General features: G+C 34.7%; 1 protein-coding gene across 3 annotated transcripts in view; it reads right to left on the bottom strand.

Annotated features, from left to right (window-relative positions):
* The window catches only part of LOC150089350 (gamma-tubulin complex component 4-like), a 290737-nt gene that overhangs the window by 214923 nt on the left and 57386 nt on the right, over nt 1-18428 (bottom strand). For all 3 annotated transcript variants that reach the window (XM_090389092.1, XM_090389086.1, XM_090389099.1), the window contains exon 5: nt 17482-17561. In XM_090389092.1, coding sequence (XP_090245218.1) covers nt 17482-17561 — 80 coding nt within the window. The remainder of the gene's footprint in view (nt 1-17481; nt 17562-18428) is intronic.

The raw sequence follows: 18428 nt of genomic DNA, 5'->3' as shown, positions 1-18428 counted from the left end.
GATATCAGGATTAAAAATTTTAATGCAGTAGTGTTATCAAGGAAAAGGGGGGAGGGACACATCATACTTGTAACGTCAAACAACACAATGCTAAGAACAATCATAGGAGAGAAAGAGATTCTATTCTATCGCCACATGGACCTGCATCAAGTGAACTGTCTTCTTTGAAGGTTGTTGGTGTGAAAAAGATAGTGTTTGGTATGTGATTAGGATTGTGTGGTGCTCTAGTAGGTAAATGAACAATTTATGTAAGGTCATTAATAATAACAAGACTCAGCATCTCTACTGGCTGGCTCCATCCAGTTAGAATACTGAAGCCAACTAGTCGGATCTGCTGTAATGCGGTACATGAGTTCCTAAAAATCTCCACATTATGGTTTTTCGTACATTAAAAAACAATAGGGCTTATGGGAAAAATAGGGATCGGGGCAGAGCACTCAAAAAAAAAAAAAGTTCAGTCTGGCAAGTAAAACAGTAAAAAAGTTATTGACTACCATAAAATAATTTGCAGTTCCCAGTTTATTGGGCCTTTCAGTTAGTGCAATCTAATTATAAATGAGTAGTAAACTCGATCTTATTGAATTTGTGATAATATCAACACTTGGAATTCTGTGGGTTTTTACATTACAGTGAAATGTGAAACCCTTCCATGAACTCTTCAATCATATAAAAAAAACATACATTTTCAGAATCTTCTGGAATATTAGAAACCCAATAAAATTGCTAAAGCAGGTTTAAACATCTTAAATTTCTAATAAATAAATATTACAGTAAATATAGCACTTTACCTTGAGAAAATATCAAGTTGATTGATATTTCTGTTCACTGACACTTTCTTTTGGATTGCAAAATTTAAAACAATAAAAAAGATAAGCAATCAATAACAACGAACAAGGCACGCACAAATGAGATACGCAGTTATAATTTCGTATTAAAAATAGGAATGAACAGAAGATTCTGAAAATGTATGTTTTTTTTTATATGATTGAAGATTTCATGGAAAGGTTTAACATTTCACTGTAATGTAAAAACCCACAGAATTCCAAGTGTTGGTATTATCACAAATTCAATAAGATCGAGTTTACTACTCATTTATAATTAGATTGAACTAACTGAAAGGCCCAATAAACCGGGAACTGCAAATTGTTTTTGTTGTTTTATGGTAGTGACCTCCAGAAATGTGCTCCTCTGCTCACGCTGTCACATCTCATGAAATTTCTGTCTGAACAGAAAAATGTCAGCTCCTAAAAACATGAGTTGGCCTACAATACCACGTGTTATCCTGTGCTGTGAATACAGTGAATGAAAACAGTGCGTCTCTGACAAATATTACAGTAAATGGGAAATACAGCTCTCACACATTTGACATTTGACATTTTTTAAGTTTCGTAAACTTGTATGAATTGTTGTGCAGGTCACTATGTTCAGCTTGGTGCCAGGTTTTGCGTTCACCTAGTGTTACTCGCAGATGAAATCGCACATGCGCCAACACAAAGTTCGCATAATACTCGCATTGCTCCCTAATATATCAGTTGCGTTGGAGCAAATTCGCGTTGCGAAAATGTGTGTTATAGCAGAACTGACTGTACTGTTATGAATGTTAAATTCACAAGGAAAATTACTTCACTGTTAGAAGAGTTAGGCCAGACAAAATCAAAAGTTTCAAAGAAAGAAAGCCAAAAACCTGTTGAGTCATTTGTAGGGTTAGGAAAATGATAAGAGGCAACAAAAAGAATTTGACAAAGTAGGGGAAAGATTTTAAGTCTATCAAAAATAGGAGATTCTAGATCAAGAAATCCCTGACTAGGAATATATATATATATATACAGGCAGGCCTCGCATAACGCGAGTTCGAATAATGCGATTTTCAGTTAACGCTATTTGAAAAATTATACCACTTTTCACTTTAGTGGTAGATGACTTTCATCAACCGGTGAAATATCACCACTTTGCTTATTGGAGGCTTGAAGTGGTGAAACCCATGTTTAGTCTCTAGAGCAAAGTTTGGGGTTTTCATAAAAAAAAAAAAAAATTCCAGTTAACGCGATCTTTTTTTTTTTTATGCGATAGTTGAAAAAGATTTGAATCGCGTGTTAAGCTTACCGCGAGTCGTACGGTCAATAAACAAACGTTTGCCTGCTGCCCGCCTCGGTGTGTTCCATCAACAATCAGAAGAAGACGTGTTACTTGTTTGTCTCCTGCTAATAAAGTCAATGCACACTTGCATAAAAATTAAAATTTTTAAATGAGCCAGATGAAAATGTTACTGCGAAGGAGATAACGGTAAAAGAATAAGATGAAATCTTTCGTATCGCATAGAACCTCAAAGAAAAGGTTTGAGGTTTTCTGCGATATTTATTTTGCCAGGGCCCAGAGAAGATTGTTGTCGGCTATCAGAAATTAATTGATGAAAAGAGAAAATCAACACTGTTCAAATATTTCCGCAACAGTAATTTCTTCGTTGTGTATCTTATGTCAGAGGTTCCCAAACTTTCTCGGTTCACCGCGCCCTTAGTGTCTCAGTAATTTTTATAAGGTGCACCCAGACCAAAAGAAATACCTAACAGTTCCGTTTAGTAGTTAGGTCCAAACAACTTAATAAGAAATGCTGAAACTGTGAACTACCTCGAGCTAGTAGTTCACGCGGTATCTGACAGATGTCGAGTATCGCTGTGTTTCCCTCGAAAATTTAAAATATTCCGCGGCGTGCAGTTTGGGAACTGCTGTTTTATGCAATAAACATTTAATTCCATAATTATTTTCATTATCTTTTACATTGTAGACAGTTAAAAAGTTATTTAAAAGGTATTTTTAAAATTCTTTATGGACATTCCAGAAGGTCAAGGACCAATTATAATTTTTTCTATTGATTATTATATTCGATTAACGAGTTTCCGTTTTGCACGATGCGCTCGCGGGATGAATTAATCGCGTTAATCGAGGCCCGCCTGTATATATAATTATACATATATTTAAATAATGTTGAAGTAGTTGGAAAACGGAATATTTCATAATAAAAATAAAAAAGGAGGGTACAGCATACATCAGGGGCAGCAAAAAGCATATTCCTCTACATGATGCTTGAAATATAATCAAATAAAATAAGGTTTAAAATAAAAATAAAATAATGCCAGCAGTACGGCAAGACAAGAGCGAAAAGACAAAATTAAACCTAAATTAAAATCAAGCAGGGAGGGAAAAGAGGGGTAACAAGAGTAAAAATATTGCAGCAGAAACTCTAAATTAATTTAGAAAATCTAAATGTACGAATAATAATTCTTTGAAATTTAAAAGCCAATTGAATAGAAATTTAACGGTGTCCCCTCTGACGGACACAAGGTCCAAATTTATGTGAAATATCACCAAACAGAGCCCGTCAGAGGGGGCACCGTTAAATTTCTATTCAATTGGCTTTTAAATTTCAAAGAATTATTATTTGCACATTTAGATTTTCTAAATTAATTTAGGTTTCTGCTGCAATATTTTTACTCTTGTTACCCCTCTTTTCCCTCCCTGAATGATTTGAATTTAGGTTTAATTTTGTCTTTTCGCTCTTGTCTTGCCGTACTGCTGGCATTATTTTATTTTTATTTTAAACCTTATTCTAATTTATATGATTATATACATATATATATATATATATATATATATATATATATTAAATATAATTTAAAGTCAAAATAACAGTTGATGAAAAAATAAAAATAAAAAATGAATAAGCAAGGTATGACAAATTCACCAAAACATGCAAAGCAGCAGTAAAAGATGCAAAAGTATGTAAGCATGTAAGAATAGATAAGTATGATAAAGTTTGCATATAGGGAGGTAAAAATTACACAAAGTGCCAAGGACTAGAAGGGTAAGGACAGTAGAAAAAAGAATTAATGTAGATTTGAAAAAGGTGAAAGAATGTTAATAATCCTAAAAGTTATGATGAATTAAGAAAATTATGTGCTGAATTGCAAAGCCAATTTGGAGGTGAAGGAACTGTAAAGTAAAAATATTAATAACAAATAATCAAAATAAAGTAAAAAAAAAAAATAATAATAAAATAAAATAAAGTAAAGTAAAATAAAATAAAAGGTGGCAGAGCTGTCATTAGAAATGAGTGAGCAAAGTTAGTTATAAGTCAAATACAGGGAGAGCAAAATTGCAAAATTGATGTCAGCAGAAGTAAATATTGATACATGGTCAGGTAATTCATCAGGGACTACTCCAGACCATGTATCAGGAACATGAATTACCTGACCATGTATCAATATTTACTTCTGCTGACATCAGATTTTGCATTTTTGCCATCCTTGTAATCGACTTAACTAAATTTGCCCGCCCATATCTGATGACAGCTCTACCACCTTTTATTTTATTTTATTATTTTTTTTTTTACTTCATTTTGTTTAATTATTTGATATTAATATTTTTACTTTACAGTTCCTTCACCTCCAAATTGGCTTTGCAATTCAGCCCATAATTTTCTAAATTCATCATAACTTTTAGGATATTAATATTCTTTCACCTTTTTCAAATCTACATTACTTCTTTTTTCTACTATCCCTACCCTTCTAGTCCTTGGCAGCTTGTGGAATTTTCACCTCAACAAACTTTATCAGACTTATCTATTCTTACATGCTTATATATATATATATATATATATATATATATATATATATACTATCATTAAATTATATTAAATAAAGTTAAATTATAACAAAATGAATAAATAATTAATTAAGCATTCATTAGAGGCAGCGACATGCAATTCCTCCATATGAAGCTGAAATACATCCATTATTTTAAATTAAATAAAACATAAGCCAGTAGTATGGCAAAAACTGTAGAGCGAAAATTAACATAAAAATAACCCAAATAAACAATCGAACGAAAAGAAAGAATAGATATAAATAGTAGCCCAGAAACCCTAATATAATTTCGATCTTTAAATCCAATTAACAAAAACTATACAAATTTTAAAATAATGCCAATTAGTTATTAATTTAGCGGTACCCCCCCGAGAGTTACCAGTTCCGAAAGACGTGAAATATCACCCAAAGAGGGTTAAAGGAACTACCAAACGATAACAAAATCAAAATAAACTAAAATAAAATAGAATAGACTGACCATCATGCCCCATATCGACAGAGGACCACGAGGCCAATAATGGTCATGGAATCGCTGCATTTCAATCGTCATACAAAACATTGCAAAGGCGGAAATATCGAAGAACCAAACCACCCTTCCACTCTCCGATAGATCAACCAATGCAGAGGATTTGCATGGCGGTGGTCCTTATGCAGCGAAAATAAACTATAGAACAGACAGCACTCTAAAGCAGAGCCACACTACTGACATACTGTAAGCTGTCATTTTTTATTATAATCTCATTTTTTATTATAAGCTGTTTTTTTATTATAATTTAATTTTTGTCAACATTTAATATAATTCAATAGTAATGGGTCGATATGCTAATTTAGCAACGCCTGTGCCGCCATCTATTTTCTTTTTTCTTCAATATAAGCTGATTCAGCTTACAGTATGTCAGTAGTGTGGCTCTGCTTTAGAGTGCTGTCTGTTCTATAGTTTATTTTCGCTGCATAAGGACCACCGCCATGCAAATCCTCTGCATTGGTTGATCTATTGGAGAATGGAAGGGTGGTTTGGTTCTTCGATATTTCCGCCTTTGCGATGTTTTGTATGACGATTGAAATGCAGCGATTCCATGACCATTATTGGCCTCGTGGTCCTCTGTCGATATGGGGCATGATGGTCAGTCTATTCTATTTTATTTTAGTTTATTTTGATTTTGTTATCGTTTGGTAGTTCCTTTAACCCTCTTTGGGTGATATTTCACGTCTTTCGGAACTGGTACCTCTCGGGGGGGTACCGCTAAATTAATAACTAATTGGCATTATTTTAAAATTTGTATAGTTTTTGTTAATTGGATTTAAAGATCGAAATTATATTAGGGTTTCTGGGCTACTATTTATATCTATTCTTTCTTTTCGTTCGATTGTTTATTTGGGTTATTTTTATGTTAATTTTCGCTCTACAGTTTTTGCCATACTACTGGCTTATGTTTTATTTAATTTAAAATAATGGATATATATATATATATATATAAAATTATATTATTTTTTATGTGTAGAATGTAGTAGGTATATATCTATTATTTAACTAATGCTAATAAAGAAAATACGGTGTACCCTGAGAGCGATATATGTTGAATAAAGGGGGAAGAGAGGAAAATAAAAGAGTAACGTTATAAACAAGAAGAAACAAAGTGCGAATTTTGAAAAAACGAAATGCAAATTTTGAAAAGAACGACCAAGGTAGAAATAGCATTGCAGTATCTTTCATAATTTATGTGTCTTCTTCAGAGGTCATCCACCCAAATTATGAAAAAGAACAGCAATACTCTTACTTCTGTTTCTGACATGTTCTGTATGTCAAAAAACACGTGTAAGTAGCCACGTGGTAGAAATTAAAAATAAATTTTGAAAAAATAAAATATAAGTAAAGCAAAACTATTATGTGCCACTAAAGTATAACATACAGAACATGGATGACCTTACAGAAGTAAGTAGCCCGCCAAAAAGTGAAGACAAAGGAAGGGAGTGTCCAAATGACAAGAACTTACCGCTACTTGACGGGTTGACAGAAAAGACAGAGCCGGAGGCTAACCCGTGTATATATGTGCGTAGAAACGCTAGCGGCGCCTAGCGTTAGACGAATTTAGGTGTCTGTATATTATGTAATTTACGTATGCGGTGGAGCTACGCTAGGTTAAAGTTAAGTACATGATGTACAAACACCCGGGATAGCAAAGAAATATAATTGCTTACAAAGTAGCAATAGAAAGCAGCTAAACTTTGTTAAGGCGAAAAAATAGATTGGGTATAGTAAGAAAATAGTACTCTGATATTGCGGTCAATAAACTAATGGCGCACAGAGCATAAAAAGTAGAAATTAGTAAAGTAAAAAGATGATTAAATTAGGGATATGTAGTTGGGCTAGGGTAGTTCGGGGTTGCAGACCCGTTCCTATAGATAGGACCCTGAACGAATGTCCGAGAGAGTTGGTGCATCATGTACTTAAGTCAGTTGTGTTTAAAGTGTAATATGTACATTTAAGTTACAATTAACAATTAAATAAATAAATAAATCAAGATTGGTTTAAAATTAATTACAAGGTAATTACAAGGTAAATACACTACGTCAGGCCAATCGGTGGGTACAAGTTTTCCAGACCGTAAGACACCAAAGAGGCCTAGTGTATTGTATTTACACTATATACAAACTTGATGCGTATGGGAATAATTATTAATTATAAACTAATAATGCTGTTTATATTGATATCTATTAAGTTCTTGTGCCTTAATATGTTAAGGGCTTTATTGATATGATGACGCAGGTATGTAATAGGAAAAAAATTTTTGGTCAGTTTTCTGTACAATATTCTGATGTTATCAATAACAGTTGTTTTATCGCTGCATATTGTTGCTATTCTGATGCATTGTGCTAAGATAACATTAGCATGTACCTGTTTAGCAATATTGGAATTCCATTGTGTTAAGTTTACTATGCTAAAGTTGAATGCTTCACGTTTGTTGTACAAATTGATGGAGGCTATACCATTTTTTATATTAATATCTAGATCCAAAAAATGAGCTGCTGTATCAGAATTGTTAGTTCTTTCTAGTACAAGTTCGTTAGGGTATAGATGTCCATAATCCTGGATGAAATTCGGGCAGTTAATTACTATGAGGTCATCTATATATCTGAATAGTAATAGGTCCTGTGGAAATGAGGTTTCTGACCAGTATAGATATAGGTTGGCTATTATGCATGAGGCTGGGTGGCCCATAGGCGTTCCATTGGTTTGTTGATATACTGTATTACCATCATATATGAAGTTATTGGAAATACATAAGTTCAGTATGTTGTTCCAGTAATAGGTGTTGCAGGAAATAAAATCCTTATGTTTATCATAGATATCTTTGAGTACCAATTTGAGATTGGTTTGATTGATACTGGTAAATAGGCTATGGAAATCAAAGGTTTGAATATTATTGATTGTATTACTTTGCAAAAATTTTAATACGGGTTGGTTGTTGCCTATGATTTTGCTGTTATGTATGTTATGCATCAGTGGTTGCAATAGTTGTTCAAGTGTTTTTCCCGATTTGTGTACATAACTATTTTTGCATGAAGTTATGAATCTGAAGCCTATTGGTTTTTTATGAAATTTAGGAATGAAGTAGATATAAGGTAAGCTGTAATTGCTTAAGTTCAGCTTTAGTTTTTTGTAAGGCCATCAGTTTTTTTGTTATGATATTACATGTACTGGAAATCGGTTTGTAAGTATTGCTTGAGTTAAGTTCATTAGTTAAAGTATATGTATAAAAATATTTGCAAATGAATGCAAAATTATTGGCTGCTTTATCTACCGGTGTGATTACGAAGTCCTTGTGTATTTCTAGCAGTTTTTGTTTTAATTTAGTCAAGTTGTAGTATGTGCCCTGATAATATACATTTGAACTGTGTAATGCATATTTATGTTTGAATAAGGCGAATGTATGGCTAATCCACATATGGTATGCTTCTATAGGCGTATTATTTTTGTAGGCTAATTGGAAGCAGTAGATTAACAGGTCTTGATATAGCTGCTTATTGAAGTTGGTTACGTTTATTTTGGTAGGTGGCCTGAATTTGAATCCTTGTGATAGTACATATCTGAGCATTGGGTCCGTAACTATGTTTAGATTTCCTGTAATGATGTGTCCATAGTCTGGATCAATATATTGCTGCATGTTGTTTTGTTGACAAATGCAGTTATTGGTGTCTGTAATATGTGATGTTAAACTGGTAGCTATAGATTTGTAGTTGCAAGCTAATAAACCAAAGGGTTTATTATACTTAAATCTTACTTTAATATAACTAGGACTAGCATTCGGAAGTAGATGATTATGCTGATTTATAAGTTTATTAATATTTATGTTGTCCATGATATGGTTGTTGAAGTTCAAGATAATGATCGATTCTTTATCATGTGTTGTAGGACTTTTGTTTTTTAGATTGAATTTACAGATATCATTTATTATATGAAAGAGATGTTTGGACTCGAAATTGAAGGTGCGTATGAATTTGTGTAGTGCTTTCAGTATACTGTGTTTAGTACTGAAAAGTAAATTATGTATATCATGTACATTTATAACGTTTTTATCCCAGTTTTTAAGTGTGATTTCAAAATCAACTAAAATATTACTGTGTTTGTTGCTGGTATTTTTAGATTTGAGTACGTTTGCTGCCCGAATTTCATCCAGGATTATGGACATCTATACCCTAACGAACTTGTACTAGAAAGAACTAACAATTCTGATACAGCAGCTCATTTTTTGGATCTAGATATTAATATAAAAAATGGTATAGCCTCCATCAATTTGTACAACAAACGTGAAGCATTCAACTTTAGCAAAGTAAACTTAACACAATGGAATTCCAATATTGCTAAACAGGTACATGCTAATGTTATCTTAGCACAATGCATCAGAATAGCAACAATATGCAGCGATAAAACAACTGTTATTGATAACATCAGAATATTGTACAGAAAACTGACCAAAAATTTTTTTCCTATTACATACCTGCGTCATCATATCAATAAAGCCCTTAACATATTAAGGCACAAGAACTTAATAGATATCAATATAAACAGCATTATTAGTTTATAATTAATAATTATTCCCATACGCATCAAGTTTGTATATAGTGTAAATACAATACACTAGGCCTCTTTGGTGTCTTACGGTCTGGAAAACTTGTACCCACCGATTGGCCTGACAGTGTATTTACCTTGTAATTACCTTGTAATTAATTTTAAACCAATCTTGATTTATTTATTTATTTAATTGTAACTTAAATGTACATGTTACACTTTAAACACAACTGACTTAAGTACATGATGCACCAACTCTCGGACATTCGTTCAGGGTCCTATCTATAGGAATGGGTCTGCAACCCCGAACTACCCTAGCCCAACTACATATCCCTAATTTAATCATCTTTTTACTTTACTAATTTCTACTTTTTATGCTCTGTGCGCCATTAGTTTATCGACTGCAATATCAGAGTACTATTTTCTTACTATACCCAATCTATTTTTTCGCCTTAACAAAGTTTAGCTGCTTTCTATTGCTACTTTGTAAGCAATTATATTTCTTTACTATCCCGGGTGTTTGTACATCATGTACTTAACTTTAACCTAGCGTAGCTCCACCGCATACGTAAATTACATAATATACAGACACCTAAATTCGTTTAACGCTATGCGCCGCTAGCGTTTCTACGCACATATATACACGGGTTAGCCTCCGGCTCTGTCTTTTCTGTCAACCCGTCAAGTAGCGGTAAGTTCTTGTCATTTGGACACTCCCTTCCTTTGTTTTCACTTTTTGGCGGGCTACTTACTTCTGTAAGGTCATCCATGTTCTGTATGTTATACTTCAGTGGCACATAATAGTTTTGCTTTACTTATATTTTATTTTTTCAAAATTTATTTTTAATTTCTACCACGTGGCTACTTACACGTGTTTTTTGACATACAGAACATGTCAGAAACAGAAGTAAGAGTATTGCTGTTCTTTTTCATAATTTGGGTGGATGACCTCTGAAGAAGACACATAAATTATGAAAGATACTGCAATGCTATTTCTACCTTGGTCGTTCTTTTCAAAATTTGCATTTCGTTTTTTCAAAATTCGCACTTTGTTTCTTCTTGTTTATAACGTTACTCTTTTATTTTCCTCTCTTCCCCCTTTATTCAACATATATCACTCTCAGGGTACACCGTATTTTCTTTATTAGCATTAGTTAAATAATAGATATATACCTACTACATTCTACACATAAAAAATAATATAATTTTATATATACATTATGGTTGTAGGGTACCTTTGCTCTTGCAGTGTCCCTGATCCATAATTCATATTATCGCTATTCAAATTCATATCCTATTTCTCTACTAAATTTTAATTTTATTATTCGTAATTATTATATATATATATATATATACACACACACACTGTGTGTGTGTGTGTGTGTGTGTGTGTGTGTGTGTGTGTGTGTGTGTGTGTGTGTGTGTGTGTGTGTGTGTGTGTAATATGGAAAGGAAGTTAATAAATTGTAACAAACTATAACTAATATTTATGAGCCAAAGCACTTACAACAGCAATGATACATTACAACCGTAATGTGTATAAAATATTTTGTATATAGCAATATTGAAGACAATACCAAGATAGATTTATAGAAAATGCAAGGGATAATGTAAGGTTAGTAGGAAAAAAAAAAGGGGGATGGTGAAAGAAGAGAATATAAATTAAAATATATACACAAAACTTATTGCTATTCACCCACAATCTAGGTGACTTTGTCTGGAGCCAACCACCCAGACTGAAGGCAAAAAAAAACGACAAGGAGTTCTCTGTTTCAGTAATGAACAATATCTGCTAAGTTATATGAAATAATAATAGTAAGAAATTTACAGATTAAGTAATTTGAATCTAAACCAATAAAAGGTAGCTAAAAATTTAGAATCAAAAGAAAGATAATATAAAATATTAATGCAAGCACATATTGAACATCGCTGACACGACAGAGAACATAATTTATTAATTAAAATAAGAATAAATGTAAAGCATAAGGCATATCTACCGTATCCAAGACGTGATGTAGTTACAACAATACAGTAAACCCCCGCTATTCGCGGTCGCTGATTTAATATAAAATTAAACCTAAAAAAATGTGAATTTTAAAGCACCGTGAAAATTTTCCGCCATAAAAAAACATGGGCATGGCTAAAATTATCTTTCCCGGTCAAAACAGCGCTCAAAATCGCTAGCGTGGATGTTTCTCGCTAATCCTTGTTCAGTATGTGTTATGTGCTCGTCATGGTAGGTTTCGTCGTTTGCTTTTAATTTATATGCCTATAAATTGAATAAATTTATCAATTTATAAATTGATATGCTTACAAAAGTGATAAATCTACCATTTTGAATTGTAAAACAGACTTTTTCGAGTGTGTTAACGAAAGAAAGTGACTTTATTGTGAACAAGTTCTTTCTAACCCTTGCAAAAATATGGCTACGAATAACAAGGGAAATGTGAAAATATCAAAGAAGGTGATGACATTAGCAAATAAAATTGAGTTATTAGACAAAATTTCTAATGGTGAAAGTGTCTCTCCAGTGGCAAAACATTATAAAATCAATGAGTCAAGGGTACGATCAATCAAAAAATCGGAAGAAAAAATTCGCCGTAGTGTCCGTGAAAACGCGCTAATTGCTTCCAAAATTTGCTCTGTAACTGGTGATGTTAAATTAGAAAAAATGGAAAAGGCTTTAAATCTGTGGATAGAAGGCCAAACTCAAAATAATAATGTTCAGAAGCTTCAGGTTCTTCAAGTTCTGCCTGTTTCTGCTTTTCTCTCTTTTTTAAGGAGGCTTCTGAAGTAGTGAAGCACTATGTCATTGTAGAGGTCTCTCACTCTGTTCACTTCAGCTGTGTTGGAGTGCCACTCCAACACCCTGTTGTGAAGCTTCTTCCAGTCCTGAAGAATCTCCTTGATAGTAGCTGAAGGCAATAGACCTTTGGTGATGTTTTCCTCTTTCTCCTCCTCTGAGGAAACATTTTTTTCCGTTTCCCCAACCTAATGTTTATGCAGCTCCTTCAGTTCTTCCGTAGTCAGCTGCACTTCATGCTCCTCTATTAACTCCTCCACTGCTGCCACAATGTCCTTCATGACTTCGACTCCATTATCAGGTTCTTCTCCTTGAACACAGGCTGGCCACAGGTTTCTTCAGGCAGAGTTCAGGTTACTGACTGACACTTCACGGCAAGCTTTTTCTATGAGTCTAATGGCGTGCACAATGTTAAATTCTTCCTTCCAAAATTTCCTCAATGTCATGAAGCTGGAAGCATGGCAAACTTCAAAGCACCTGGTGAAAAGTGCTTTGGTGTAGAACTTCTTGAAGTGTGCTATGACATTCTGATCCATTGGCTGAATTAGAGGTGTAGTGATGGGAGGTAAGAAAACAATCTTCAGGAAGCTGATCTCCAATTCCAGGACACCTTCTAAATCAAGTGGGTGGCCAGGTGCATTATCCATGGTGAGGACAGCCTTCAGTGGCAAGTTCGTTTCCTCCAGGTATTTCTTCACTGTAGGTGCAAAGACTTCAAGCACCCAGTCCTTGAAAAGAAGCTTAGTAACCCAAGCTTTTGGGTTAGATTTCCAGTAGACTCCAAGTTTACCTTTGACAATTGAGTGCTTCTTAAATGCTCTTGGTATTTCAGAATGATACACCAAGAGAGGATTGATCTTCAAGTCTCCACTAGCATTGGCAGCAAAGAGGAGGGTCAGCCTGTCCTTCATAGGATTGTGGCCTGGCAGAACTTGTTCTTCCTTTGTGAAGGTTTTACTGGGCATTTTTTTCCAGAAAAGTCCAGTTTCATCACAGTTGAAGACCTGTTGTGGTGGATATCCTTCATCTTTCATGAGCTTCTGAAATTTCTTGGCAAATTTATCAGCACTTGCTGCCTCCCCATGCCTTATGACACTGTGAATGCCAGTCCTCCCCTTAAACTTCTCAAACCACCCCCTGTTTGCCTTAAATTCAGATTCTTCAGAGGTTGGCCCTGAAGTTTTTTCCTTCAGGTCAGCATAGATGTGCTTGTCTTTCAGACAGATGACTTCTTTGCTGATGGTATCTCCTGCCATTTGCTTTGGTGGATCCACAGTAGCAGAAAGTTCTCCATTTCTTCAATGATGGGGTTTCTTAGGGTATTTAATCTGGTCACTCCCTTTGCAACTTCAACATTCTTGATAGTCTCCTTGTTCTTCAAGATGGTTCCAATGGTGGATTTGTTCAATTGCCAGATCAACTACCCTAGGTCCTTTTTCATGCTTGGCAATGATGTCTTTCTTGGTTTCAACAGTGATTTTCTTGAGTGTTTTCTTGGGCTGACTTACACTGACACTTTTCTTAGGACCCATTTTTTAAATCTTTTTTAAACTCTTTTCAAAAGAAACTTTCAAAAAACAAATTTGAAACTTTCCCGAAACAAAAGAAAGACATGGTGAATAAAACAGAATGTGTGTTGTGTTTGTATTAACCACTTCCCTGATTATCCCGAGTTAACTTGGGTTAGCATTTTAATGTCATAAATTATTATCCTGAGCGAAGCCGTCGGTGCGTGGTAAAGTAGTGCATTCATCGCAATATGGCTCTTGTGGCCATTCGCTGGTGGGCACGTTTCTTGGAATATTTTTATCTGAGACAAGCGTCAGATGACCCCTGCTGACACCCTGCATATTGCTGTCACCTGGTGTTCTTTCCTGAGCACTGTGCTGCATGAGGTTGTCTGTTTCGTTTTCAAGAATTAATTATGGATAATTAATAATTAAGAATTAATTATGGATAATGACTGAAGAATACTGCAGTTCTGACTGGGATAATAATTCTAGGAATATACAACACTGAATACTTATTTTTATAATTGAATACTCATTGAATTTGTTCCATAATCAAGCACCGTATTACACAGCATAAAAGCAATAAAAATCGTTATTTAAAAAATTAGTATTTTTTTGACACAAAAATAGTAAGGGAAGCGGTTAAAACCCAGGTTCATGGTATGGGGGCATTCGCCGTACAAGGTCCCACTGCGCACACACACGCACACACACGCACACACACACACACACACACACACACACACACACACACACACACACACACACGTGCACGCACGCCTCGAAGCAAAGGAAACCATAGTGAATAATTATGAGAAATGAGATGAATGGTTGAGACAAATACTGAAATTCTATAAGAAAAAGTATAAAAGTGAAAATTAACATCACTAAGGTTATGCCTTCAGAAGTTTGTGTGACATTTAGAGCTGTTTGCAAATAAGCTTTGTTTGGTTCAACTATTTACAATACATTAATGTATATGAGAAAAATGTTGGGGAGGGTAATATATGAATGAATTTATGATATTTTTTGATGTGAAATACCCACAGCAAGAATATCCCTTCCCCCCGACATAACACTTCAATGATTGCCCCCTCCCAACATACATACTACTGTGATAAACTCTGATCATGAGCTGGTAAAGCAGGAGCAGTGAGGTTATATGATAGCTGCCATCTAGAGTTATCAGCAGGTTTACTCCAGTGGGGCTATCTAGCAGCTGGCCTGCAAAAACCACTTAAAAGATACATTCCTGAAATGTAAAGAATATTAAACCTTAGTACTATTACCTCAAAAGACATAACCCATGTTGCATGACAGAATGGAGAGGAAAATGTTTCAGCTTTTCTGTAGAGGACAAACATGGTGTTCATCACTTTTAGCCTCTAATACGCAAAGTAATGATACTGCACTGGTGGCAGATAAGTGTCACCTGCCACATATTGCCAATGTGAAGCCAACCCCTGCTTAAATTGGTTCACACCTGGGTGTCTGCCTGCATTATCTCGTGTAGTGTTTTTGTCCTTACATATGAGGATATAACCAGCATTACTAACAGTCCCACCATCATGAAGGTAAAGGCACAATTTGGTTATCGTAGGATGACTGGACTTGACCAAAATTCAATTTAGTTGACTCAAAAAAAGGGACCAGAATATCATCTCTGTCAGCATTTTAGACTACCAAATTGCAGTCTTAGCAGTTGACTAAAAGAACATCTGCAAAGAACATAAGGGACTACACCTTTTATTATACAACACAGTACTAGAAAAAAAATTTAATTATGACGAATACCATTTTAAACATTTTTGCCATTTTTTTTCTCCCCTCCCAAGAACAAAATAAACCTACTTGTGTAACTTTTCTTTGTAACACAAACTGTGAATTAGAATCAGATAAAACTTAAAAGCATGTACATAACATAGTATGAGGCACAAATAAATGTATTTTAATTATATACTGATAAATGTTTTATAAGCTTAAGAAAACCAAATATTTTCACAACAATAATACAATATAATAGAATAATGTAGATGTGCTAATTTATCCCCAATTCACAAATCAAATGGGGTTCAAAGGGTGACATGAGTAATTACAGACCTGTTGGTTTAACTTCTGTTCAGGGGGAAAATAATGGAGTCACTGGTTAAAGAAGCACTGTAGGATCAACTAGAAAAGACCACAGTTATAGTTCAGACACAGCATGGGTTTGTTAAGAGGAGGTCTTGTCTGACCAATTTGATTGGATACTATGATGTGGTCACAAAGGAAATGGATGCAAAAAATAATTTTGATATCACATACTTGGATTTTAGGAAAGGTTTTGATACTGTTGCACATGGAAGACTAATATACAAACTGGAGCAGTATGGCATTAAGGGCAAGTTGCTGCTAAGGATAAAGGGATGGTTGAGCGGGAGAAGACAGAGAGTGGTAATCAATGGACACTGCTCTTTGTGAACTAATGTTATTATTGGAGTGCCCCTGGGTTCGGTGTTGGACCCACTGCTGTTTTCTGTATTTATCAATGATATTGATGAAGGTAGATCAAGTTTAATGTCCAAGTTTGTAGATGATATGAAGGTTGGCAGGGTTGTTAGTGACAACCCTGCTGCAACAGGATCTAGAAAAGTTGAGCAGATGGGCTGAGAGGTGGCAACTGAAGTTTAACACTGACAAACGCAAAGTACTGCATATGGGTAGCAGTAAACCCAGAGTAACATACCAACTGTGTGGTACTATATACTCAGGGATAATTGTGCAGTCAGATATAAAGTTTTCTGAGCCGTGCAGGCAGGCTGCAAGAGTAGCTCATGGGGTCTTGTCAATGATATACAAAAATTTTGCTAGCAGGGATAAGCACGTGATTATACTCTTATCAGGCCCAATTTGAGTGCTGCATACAGGTCTGGAGGCCTCATTTTAGGAAGAATGTAGAGCTGCTGAAACGAGTACAAAGGAGGGCAACGAGATTGGTGAGATGACACTTTAAGCCTCTCTTACCAAGAGAGGCTTAAGTTCTGCAAATTGCAGTGTCTGGAGACTAAGCACCTGTGAAGTGATCTGATCAAGGTGTACAAGGCCTTGAATGGGTTGAGCAGGCTCAATGCTGATGGGATTCTTCCGCTTGTTAAGATTACGTACCTGAGGGTGCATAAATTCAAATTGTGGAAAGACAGTTGTAGAATAGAACAGTTGTAGATGTGTGGAAATGTGTCTTTAGCCAGTGGGTAGTTGATTGCTGAAACAAGCTTCCATCTGTCGTAGAAGTTGAGCTTAAATTAACTGAAAGCAAAACTAAAAAACTAGACAAACTTTTGGAGTGAATGGATGGGTGAAATGAGAAGTTTTTTTTTTGGCTGATGCTGTATAAGCTTGCTTTTCTGCATCTTATGCCTCTACTAATGCTTTAAACAAACAGAATAGACTCTAGAGGATTCAAATTTTTTACCTTACCTTTTCATTGCCTCTGCAACTTGTGGAATTCCTGATGCAGAATGTTTATACACTAATTCTAATAAACGACAACCATGAACCTTTAAACAACAAAATTGAATATAAGTTAACTTACATAGGTGAAAAGATTATTTGATGGAAAACTTCTAAAATAACAAATTATTCCAATCAGCATGAGAAACTACAATGAATATTTTAACAATTTTTTTTCCATTAAATAATAATGTTTTACAACTATTTTTAATTGCTTTTATACAATGCTCTAAATATATGCTTTATCAAAATTAATGAAAATCTGACGAATAGCCTGAAATACAAAGTTTAAAAATACAGGGTTTTTCAACAAAGAATGATCATAATTTTTCATGAACAACCATACTGTTTGCTATTTCTAGCTGAGCTGCAGAATTTAAGATTGAACCAAGCTGCATCACAGCAACTGCACAGTTTACTCATGCACACTGTGGAGGTTGGTCAAGTTATGCCTGTTCAGTTCAGATGGAAACAAAATTTGTTTCCATCTGAAGGAAACATCAACTGAAGCATATTAAATGTTAAAAGAGGCTTATTGTGAATCTACATTTCCATACAGCACAGCTCGCAGGTGGTTTAGAATGCTTAAAGATGACCATGATTCAATCACAAAGATCATGGGGTCCTGCAGCTCCAACCACTGCTGTCACCACAAAAACCAGGTTCTGGACAAGGTGACAGCAGATGAGACATGGCTTCACCATTTTGACCCAGTGGGTAAGCAACAAAACTCTGGAAGTGTATGCCATCACCAACACCAAAAAAAGCAAAATTTGTGGCTTCTGCAGGAAAGGTGCAAGACCACACACTACTCATACGTTCATTGAGTACCTAGCCAGTATTAATGTCAAATGTGTTCCTCATCAACCCTACAGCCTTGACCTTGCACTCTGCGATTTTTTTTTTTTTTTATT

This window comes from Mastigoproctus giganteus, chromosome 2 (genome assembly GCF_048544385.1).
Source record: "Mastigoproctus giganteus isolate SK-2022 chromosome 2, ASM4854438v1, whole genome shotgun sequence".
Taxonomy (NCBI): Eukaryota; Metazoa; Arthropoda; class Arachnida; order Uropygi; family Thelyphonidae; genus Mastigoproctus; species Mastigoproctus giganteus.
This window is presented reverse-complemented; position numbering and strand designations above follow the sequence as displayed.